Source organism: Cynocephalus volans, chromosome 3 (genome assembly GCF_027409185.1).
Source record: "Cynocephalus volans isolate mCynVol1 chromosome 3, mCynVol1.pri, whole genome shotgun sequence".
In the NCBI taxonomy this organism is placed as follows: Eukaryota; Metazoa; Chordata; class Mammalia; order Dermoptera; family Cynocephalidae; genus Cynocephalus; species Cynocephalus volans.
The window spans coordinates 56797381-56806939 of record NC_084462.1 but is presented as its reverse complement, the minus strand read 5'-3'; the positions used below and the strand labels follow the sequence as shown (position 1 = coordinate 56806939).

The window sequence follows — 9559 nt, the reverse complement described above, 5'->3', positions numbered from 1 at the left end:
AACTTGAACTGGAAGTGAACTCTGTGTAATTAGGTAGTCCAGGCACAGGAAGCCCAAGTGGGGTTGGAGATGAGGACTCCTTGGCATTAGGAATAGTGACAAGGTCAAGGATTTGAGACATAGCATTGGGTATGGAGGCCTTGAGAGGGCCCTTCAGTGGAGGAGGAAACACTGGCTGTTCCCTGTAAGAATGCCTAGTGCTATGTTTTGAATATTTGTTTCCCTCCAAATTTCATGTTGGAATTTAATCTCCAGTATAATAGAATTAAGAGGTGGGGTCTTTAGGAGGTGATTAGGTCATGGGAACATCTCCCTTGTGAATAGGATTAAGCCCCTTATAAAAAAGGCTTCATGCACCATCTGTACTTTCTTTGCCCACAAACACTGGAAGATGCAGCAACCAGGCACCATCTTGGAAGCAGACAGCAGTCCTCACAAGACACCAAACCTGCCAGCACCTTGATCTTGGACTTCCAAGCCTCCAAAACTGTGAGAAATTAAATTTCTGTTCTTTATAAATTACCCAGTCTCAGGCGTTCTGTTATAGCAGCACGAATGGACTAAGGCACCTAGGAACTTGCATTTTATAGTCCTTTTTTGTTTGTTTGTTTTTGGTGGCTGGCGGGTACAGGGATCAAACCCTGGATATTGGTGTTATCAATACCACATTCTAACCAGCTGAGCTAACCAGCCAGCCTAGGACTTACATTTTAACTAGAATAGCAAGCACATCCATAATCCTGCCCTCTCAACTCCTAATGCCTAAGAATACTAAATAAAATATTTAAGATGTGAAAACAGTCCTACTGAAAAGGACATCTTCTTTGGTCAAGAATGGCGAGAACAGCTACAGCCATGAGCAGAGGCTGAGGCTATGCAGCTTAGGAGAAGTAGAGACCTGTTCAGGACAGTAGGTCCTGGGACTTCAAAGTCCATATGGGACAGGTAACCAGGAATAACCTAGGAATGTCGGGGGGACCAGAATCAGTCTCTCGGAGTGAGAAGCACAGTCAGGACAAACACAGGCTGCAAACAAAAACAAGATGAAATACAGGCAACCTAAAACAATACTTGAAAAAATACTAGGGTACTTCATAAAGTTCGTAGAAAAAAGAATTAGAAGATAATACAGACCTTTCCATGAACTTTTTGAAGTACCCTCATATATGTGTGTAATTATCAAAGGGCTAAAGGAAGATTCTCATACCTGCAATGAGAACATGACCAAGAAGAGGCAGATAAGATTTCTTAAATTAGACATCCTGGAAATACAAAAATACAATTACTGAAATATTCTCTCTGTATGTGATAAACACTAGATGTAGATATAAAAACTTAATGGGTTTGGAAAACAGAAATGAGGAATCATCCAGAACACCACAGAGATAAAAGGAAAATAAAAAAGTGAAGCTAAGAAATGTAGGATAGACTGAGAAACTTTGACATAATATTTAATAGTAGTTTTAGGAGAGACTAGTGAGAATAAGGAAGAGGAAACAAAGATAATGGGTGGATTTTTCGGAATTGAAGAAAGAAAGGTGGTTCCTCAAAAAATTTAAATAGAATTGCCATATGATCCAGCAATTCCACCTCTGGGTATATACCCAAAAGAATTGAGAGCAGGGACTCAAAGAGATAAGTGTACACCCATGTTCACAGTAGCATTATTCACAATAGCCAAAAGGTGGAAGCAACAGAAGAGTCCACTCATGGATGAATGGATAAACAGATTGTGGGATATACATTCAGTGGAATATTATTCAGCCTTAAAAAGGACAAAAACTCCAACACATGGTACAACATGGATGAACCTTGAGGACATTAAGCTAAATGAAATAAACCAATCATAGGGCCGGCCTGTGGCTCACTTGGAAGAGTGTGGTGCTGATAGCACCAAGGCCACGGGTTCGGATCCCTATATAGGGATGGCTGGTTGGCTCACTGGGTGAGCGTGGTGCTGACAACACCAAGTCAAGGGTTAAGATCCCCTTACCGGTCATCTTTAAAAGAAAAAGAAAAAGAAATAAACCAATCACAAAAGGACAAATACTGTATGATTTCCACTTATATGAGGTACCTTGTATAGTCAGAATCATAGTAAGTAAAATAGTGATTACCAAGGGCTGGGGGGAGAGGAGAAAGGGGAGTTATTGTTTAATGTATACATTGTGAGTTTTGCAAGAGGAAAAAGGTTCTGGTAATGAATAGTGGCAGTGGTTGTACAACGTGAATATACCCAATGCCACTTAACTATGTTTAAAAGTGGTTAAAATGCTAAATTTTGTTATGTATATTTTACCACAGCTTGAACTTCTTTTCTAAAAAAAACAAATTCTATATATTTACAAAAATCTAAATATTTACAAAAGTATAAAAATTGACTAGAAATAGATTCCTCACATTAATGATAATGTTAATACTGTGGAAGGGGGCATTGAAAAATGGCCATGAGGATCAAAGGATTTTATCTTTAACGTTTATGTATTTTATAAAAAGATTTTTTTTTTTTTTTAAAGATGACCGGTAAGGGGATCTTAACCTTTGGCTTGGTGTTGTCAGCACCACACTCAGCCAGTGAGCTAACCGGCCATCTCTATATAGGATCCGAATCTATGGCCTTGGTGTTATCAGCACCGCACTCTCCCAAGTGAGCCACGGGCCGGCCTATTTTATAAAAAAATTTGATGCACATATGACAAAAGGATAAATTCTGAGTGGGAAGATTGATGTTTGTTATATTAATCTCTATACCTTTTGTGGGGGGAGTAGGTGGCAGGCTGGTATGAGGAATCCGAACTCTTGACTTTGGTGTTATAACACCACGCTCTAAACAACTGAGCTAACTGGCCAGCCATAATCTCTATACCTTTTTTTTTTTTTTTTTTAAAGACCGGTAAGGGGATCTTAACCCTTGACTTGGTGTTGTCAGCACCACACTCTACCAAGTGAGCTAACCGGCCATCCCTATGCAGGATCCAACCCCACGGCCTTGGTGTTAGCACCACACTCTCCCAAGTGAGCCACGGGCCAGCCCAGTAATCTCTATACCTTTATGTAAGTATAGAGATGTAATTTTTAGGGCTGGCCGGTTAGCTCACTTGGTTAGAGTGTGGTGCTAGTTAACACCAAGGTCAAGGATTTGGATCCCCATACTGGCCACTGCAAAAAAAAAAAAAAAAAAAACAAAAAAATGAAATGTAATTTTTAAAAATTATCAGAAAAAATAATAAATGCAGTTACAGTATTTTTTTAAAAAAGACAGTGAGGGAATGAGGGAGATCAGGAAGGAGGGAAAAAGAAAACCTGGAAATCTGGCAGATAGTTTTCTCTCACTTCTAAAATAACAATTGTAATAAAATAACAATTGTTAACAACAGTCAAGTGCTGGCTGGTTAGCTCAGTTGGTTAGAGCACCATGCTGATAACACCAAGGCCAAGGGATCAGATCCTTGTGCTGGCCAGCTGCCAAAATGGACAAAAGGAAAGTACGTACTATATTGGTTCTCATGGAAAAAGTTATCTAGAGAGACCTCAGACTCATCATCCAGATCCACTAGCCACATTACACCTGATCTTTACTATGTCCAATGATTGGAGTCGACCTCAATTGTTGTCACTCTTCTCCAGTTAAAAAATCTCAGTAGTGGGGCAAAAAGAGAGAGGGAGCCAAGAGACCCGAATTCTGGTCCTCCTTCTTTCACTGTTGATCTATTCAACCCGTAACATGTCTTTTCACCTCTCCGAGCTTCACATTTCTTCTCTGGAAAATGAGAATAATCCCTACTCTGCCTGTCTCATCAGATTGTTATAAACAGCAGATGAGGGAACATGTGAGAAGGTTTTGTGAAACATCAAGCACGTGTGACAATCTATCTTTGCAGTATTAAGGTACAGAGGGGTTCAATGTTTGTTAAACGTCATAAAACTTTAAATTTTAATTTTAAAACTTAAAGCCGCTTAAAAACTGCAGATTTATTTTAAAACTTTGGTAAATATATTTTTTTTAAGTGTAAGGAAGAAAGTAAAAAAATCCTGTAATCCCACTGCTGTAAAACTACTTAAAAATTTTTTTAAACCAAAATTCTCTAAAATGTACCATGCCCTAGTCTGCCTTAAGAGGACCACTCTAAGCCTTGTTCGTCCGTTGATCTGGGACCGTCCTGAAACTCGTTTTCTTTTGAAGTCAGCCTTTTTGTTGTCCTCCTCCTTTTGCGCAGAGCCTACACTGGGGACTTCATTTGGGGAAATAACCATCGCGTACAACACGAAATAGCCGTCCACCTAACAATTTCTTCGTCCCCCAAGTGATCGCTTTTGAAGTCTGCTTAAGTAGCCTCAGCTTCTCTGGAGCGACCAAAAAGCCATCACCAGATGACCATACGGGGTGGATGCAGAACCAAATTCCATCGCCTTCCCCAGACCCCGCCCACCGCCCGCCTCCACGGGCGGGGCCGCCCAGGCCACTTCCGGGAGAGCCCGGAAGTACCTGTCGCTTAGCAACCGAAGGAACCCCAAAATGATGAGGCCGAGGAGGGACTAGGAATCACCGAGTTTCCTCTGCGGTTTGGGGTATGGGGGGACCGTAGTCCCCTACTGGGGTCTCTCCCGTGCCCAGCAAGGGTTGCCAGCCAGCGGGTGGCATTCCTTTCCAATACATGTCATCCCTAACAACTTTACCGGGAAAGCTACCGTTTCTTGAGTATCTATGTGCCAGGCTCCATTAGGCACATCACATAATCTAACCTTGATAAACGCAACTCATCTCACTGATAAGGAAGCCAGTCTCGGAGGGGTTGAGGCCCTTAAACTGAGAGACCTTATTCAGGGAGCACCCTGCCCTGCCGAATGGCAGGTATCCAGATTACCTACCGGTCCCCCATTCGGAAGGCTGGAGAGGGAGGGGCAGCAACTTAAATCTTTAACCAAAATGCATTATTTTCCATAATGACTTATAAACTAGTGATTATACAAGCACAAGTCCCTGAGGGGCCAGAGATCCCACCATACAAAATAGCAAACAGACTCAAAACTTCGGAAAGGCAGTGAGTGTATTAGGAATGAATGGGGTACATCTGATTCCCACATTCAGGGTGGGAGACCTTCAGAGTGAGAAAACACAAGTGTTGGGCCGGCCCGTGGCTCACTCGGTAGAGTGCGGTGCTGATAACACCAAGGCCCCGGGTTCGGTTCCCATATACGGATGGCCGGTTCGCTCACTGGCTGAGTGTGGTGCTGACAACACCAAGTCAAGGGTTAAGATCCCCTTACCGGTCATCTTTAAAAAAAGAAAGAAAAGAAAACACAAGTGTTTTTGGCCTCCAACATCTGGGCAAAGTGAAGGAGGGAGGCACTGAAAAGCTGGAGTATGATTACTGTCTGGCCTGGGCAGGCTGGAGTCTGCGCCACAGGATGGCTCCAAGCGCCGCTCAGAGTGTCAGCCCCCGCTCCTTGAAGAGCTGCTTTAGAGCCTCTTCCAGTTGCCGGTTTGTTCCCTGAAGCCCCTTCACCACCTGCGCTGCCCACTCAAAGTATTCCTGGACTCGATATTCTGACCATCCTGCAGAAGAGTGGACAGAAACCTGCTCATGTGATGTCAAGGACAGCATTGTCTTTTGCCATTTCCTGGAGGGCTTGGTGCAGGGCCATGAGATGAGTTCCTAATGGAATGATGTCCGAAAACTTCCCCTTGGTCCAGCTATTGTATTTTTACCTTATGAAAGAAGATCAGAGTGGTCTAGTAGGATTAGTTTGGGGAACTAACAAGAACGCCCAGGCTTTTGTCAGGGGAACCGACCAACCTGTGTTTTCAGAAGGTGGATATCCCTCTCCTTTCCCTCAGAGCCAGTGGGGGAGCGTACCCTCTGGGGTGCAGCGATTCAGGTCTCTCAGATTGTACAGCTTGTCCGCCAGCTTCACCAGTTTGGCCCCGGGACTACTGTGGGGCGCGTGCTCCACCTGTAACCGCTTTCTTTCCAGCTTGGGCAGAGTCTTGTCATCTGTCACCTCCTCCACCAGGCACCGCACCTGTGCCCCAAAGTGTAGCTCCACCTCATCCAAGGTGGTGTCTGTGTCCTCCACCGTGTCATGGAGTAGGGCCGCCTGGGGACAGGCTCCTACTCAGCTTTGTGATGCCAGCCAAAGGGTGCCCATTGCTGAATGGGGTCCTGATCCGCCCCCCACCCCCAGCCTCCTGGCAGAGAAGGGGGAAGTTACCTGTAGAACCACAATGTCAGTGATTCCAGCCTCATGGGTCAAGATCCGCGCCACACCTGACGGGGGCAGACAAGGAAGTCAGACCGGAGGGAGCCCCAAGGCGGCATGTTGTGGGTTTTGGAGAGCCAGATGTGGCCCGTCAGTAGCTGGATGACCTTGGGCAAGTCCCTTAGCTTCTTCGGGTGTCAACCGTACAAAGGGAATAATCATGCCTCCCGCCCCGGGTTGTTGTGAGGTTTAAACTGGCACAAAGCTTGGTACAAAGTAGGTGCTGAATGAGGTGCGCGCCCTCCGCGTTCCCTTCCCAGTCCCCACCCCGGCCGGCGTGCCCACCGATGGGGTGGTTGATGTAGGGGGTTCCTTCGGGGTCCTTCCGCCGCTGCTGTCTATGCTTGCGAGCCGCGAAGTCAGCAGCCTCCAGCAGCTGCGCCGCCTCGGAGCCCATCGCTTGGGTGGGGGGGGTGACTGCAGTCAGGGGAGCCCGGACGGAGAGTCTACAGCGTCCCCTGGCGTCGTGGAGGTCCGAGGATTGTGGAGTCTGATTCCAACCAGCTACAACTGGGCCTGGCCCAGACGGATTCCTCTGGGGTCCACATTCTGGGCACAGAGAGCAACTGGTGTGGGAAGCTGCCTTCAGCATCGCGGCCCCTGGTTCAGTGTGCTCTGCTGGGGGCACAAGAAGAACCATAGTCTGGCTCTCTGGGAGTCCGCAGAGAAAGGGAGAAGATAGACAAGAAATAAAGCAGTAGCCTTATAGTATGCCGAGTCCAGGGCTGGAAGGCATAGGGGAACTATGGGACCATGGAGAAAGGGCTATTTACCTAGCCTCAGAGTCACAGACAGCTTCTCCCAGGAGGGGCTCTTCCTCACCCTCGGAGAAAGACAATCTTCAACCTGTCAATGCTCTGAAAATTCTCAAAGCGCTCCAAAAAGTTCTCCCAGGGTTCAGATCCCCTTGCCTGCTAGCCACAAAAAAAAAAAAAAAAATTGTTCTCCCTACAGACATGGGCTGGGTTGCTATGGGCACGGGAGCCTCACCTTTGGGCCCAGGAGATCCTAGGGGCTGACCTTCTGGAAAATTGGAACCTACACTGGGAGTGCTGCCTAACTGATTCAGCTTTAGGCTCCCAGGCAGCAGTGATGTTTCTGCAGGAACTGTCTTTGTTCTCAGTGCTGGGATGAAACATGCATTGCTTTCTTGTGCCATAAGGACTCCTGCTTCAGTCCCCAGGCACCTGCCGTGGGCTCCTGGGGTGATGAGTGTTGCCACTGCTGTTCTGGGAGCATGATGTTGTCAAGCCTGGGTAGGCACCAGAATAACACTTAACTCGGCTGGCTAGTGGTGTTGGGCCTTCTGGAGAAACTCCCTGTCTTACGGATGGCAGCTATGAGGGATGAAGGGTAAGAGAGACCTGGAGATTCCCAAAGAGCTACCCTGTGAGATGGGGTTGACTAGCTGAGGCTCAGGGAGAAAGTTAACGAAAGGACTCACCCTTGGTTTTCAGCTAGTCTTGGTGGTTGTCACATTGCAGAGGTTAGGAAGGGAAGCTCTGCATGCTGGAACTGAAGTCTCTGGGCTATGAAACGGAATGGTCAGAATTCCCAGGGCTTCTAAAGCAGCCTGCAATTTGGAGAGTTGAGTAGAGAGAAACATATTTGGCTCTAAATGCCTGTCTGTTCTTCAGACAAATGGCTCAACTTCTCTCCCATTCTGTCCTCTAGTACTCTGAGCCTTTTCCCCTTCAGCTCAAAAAACCTTAGGCAGGGCCTATATTTTCCAACAGGAGGTACAAACTCAGTCACTTTCATCTCTTTCTAGAAGACTGTGGTAGAGGGCCGACCCCATGACTCACTCGGGAGAGTGCGGCACCCTCGCCGCGGGTTCGGATCCTATATAGGGATGGCCGGTGCGCTCACTGGCTGAGCGCGGTGCGGGCGACACCAAGCCAAGGGTTGCGATCACCTTACCGGTCACAAAAAAGGACAAGAAAAAAAAAAAAAACCTGTTTTAGAGAAGCTTCAAGTTTGTGTTAATTGGTGCCTGAGGGCCGTGGGGCTTTGATTTTTATTTCTTTATTGTCTGCAGCCATGGCTTAGAAAGAGAGACGCTGGGGTTCCTAGGACCAGGGCTGAGGTGGAAGTGACCTCTCATGGGCTTCCAGAGAAGGAGGCGGGGCCCCTTGCTGACAGGCCTGTCCGTGGGGCTACTGCTAATCTTCAGCTGGGTGGCCCTTGCCCAGCCGACCTCTCTCTCAGGTACAACACCTCCCTAGCACCCACCCTTGCAGGTGGCTATTTCGGGGAGCTTGTGGAGGGAAGGAATGGAGCTTGCCTTTCTGGTAGGGGCTGATCTCTTTTACTCTACGGGCGGAATGGATGGTGGGCACCCCGGTCCTGTTTGCCTCCAGCCCCCTTGCCTCTTTCTTCAGCATTGGCCCACCACCCCCACTTGTGCCGGTCCACCCAGGATGCCGATGGCCGTCACTACCTTGGTTTCTTCTGTCCTCGGCTCTCTGATACTCCGGAGGAAGCCTACTGCTGCCACCTGCAAGCTGCAGGGGGCTTCTGCTGCAGCCGGGCCGAATTTGAGGCCTTATACCAAGTCAACCTGTCCGCTCTCCCGCCCCCGCCCATCTTCAGGTGAGAACTCCAGCCCCAAAGCCACTGGAACACTGTCAGGGTGTTCCAGTATCTGGGGCTCTGTTCCTAAATTTTGGGTGGGAGGTTTGTGGTTTACAGACTAGCGGAGGGACAGACAGCAAAGAAAAAATCACGTAAATCAGGATTACAAACAATTCTGTGAAGGGAAAGTCAGGGGGCTAAAGGAAAAGTTCAGGGGTAACAGGGAGCCATTGTATGTGTTGTGAGGTGGAGGGGGTGGGGGCGGTGTCAAGACAAAATCTTATAGTCCGTGGATTACACACATTATGATGGAGTTTTTAATCCTGAATTGTCCATGGACGGCTTCGGGGTACCTGTGAACCCATAATTTGTATGCAAATATGTGTGTAAGCATGTCTGCATTTATACGAAGAGGGGGTCCCAAGCTTTCTTAGGACCCGCAGGGGATTTGTAACCCGCAGACTGTAGCAGCGAGAGCGCGGCTGGGGCCAGCATCTTCATACTCTCTTCTCTCCCACAGGGGCCCGGGCCCGCTCCTAGCGGTGGGCCTCTACAGCTTGCTGCTCGTAGCCCTGATAACCGCAGACCTCGTGCACTTCTGCTGCGGTCGTGGCAGGGGTCGGGGCCGGAGCGAGAGCAGCTGCAGGCCTCCCTCTCGGTCCTCCGCCGCGCGCCCCCTGCAGGTCTCGGTGGGAACAGACTAAGCGCGCCCGGGGATCTTCCG

General features: G+C 47.9%; 2 protein-coding genes across 4 annotated transcripts; one reads left to right on the top strand and one right to left on the bottom strand.

Moving 5' to 3' along the window:
• Positions 1 to 5044: 5044 nt before the first annotated feature.
• HDDC3 (HD domain containing 3) lies at positions 5045 to 6665 on the bottom strand. Of its 3 annotated transcripts, none has more exons than XM_063091189.1 (4): positions 6547 to 6665; positions 6214 to 6269; positions 5859 to 6099; positions 5045 to 5557 (listed from the first exon to the last, which is right to left on the bottom strand). In XM_063091189.1, exons 1-4 carry the CDS (start codon positions 6656 to 6658, stop codon positions 5427 to 5429), a joined length of 540 nt encoding a protein of 179 aa, XP_062947259.1. In that variant the 5' UTR covers positions 6659 to 6665; the 3' UTR covers positions 5045 to 5426. The 3 variants fall into 3 exon arrangements, with proteins under 3 accessions (XP_062947259.1, XP_062947260.1, XP_062947261.1); XM_063091190.1 differs by having other exon boundaries at positions 5859 to 6024; XM_063091191.1 differs by having other exon boundaries at positions 5475 to 5557; positions 5799 to 6099.
• A 1678-nt stretch (positions 6666 to 8343) lies between these two features.
• Positions 8344 to 9540, top strand: LOC134372110 (protein shisa-like-1). The gene is made up of 3 exons (XM_063089289.1): positions 8344 to 8469; positions 8643 to 8853; positions 9356 to 9540. The coding sequence occupies exons 1-3, from the start codon at positions 8364 to 8366 to the stop codon at positions 9537 to 9539; spliced, it is 501 nt and encodes a 166-aa protein (XP_062945359.1). The 5' UTR covers positions 8344 to 8363; the 3' UTR covers position 9540.
• The last annotated feature ends 19 nt before the right edge of the window (positions 9541 to 9559 follow it).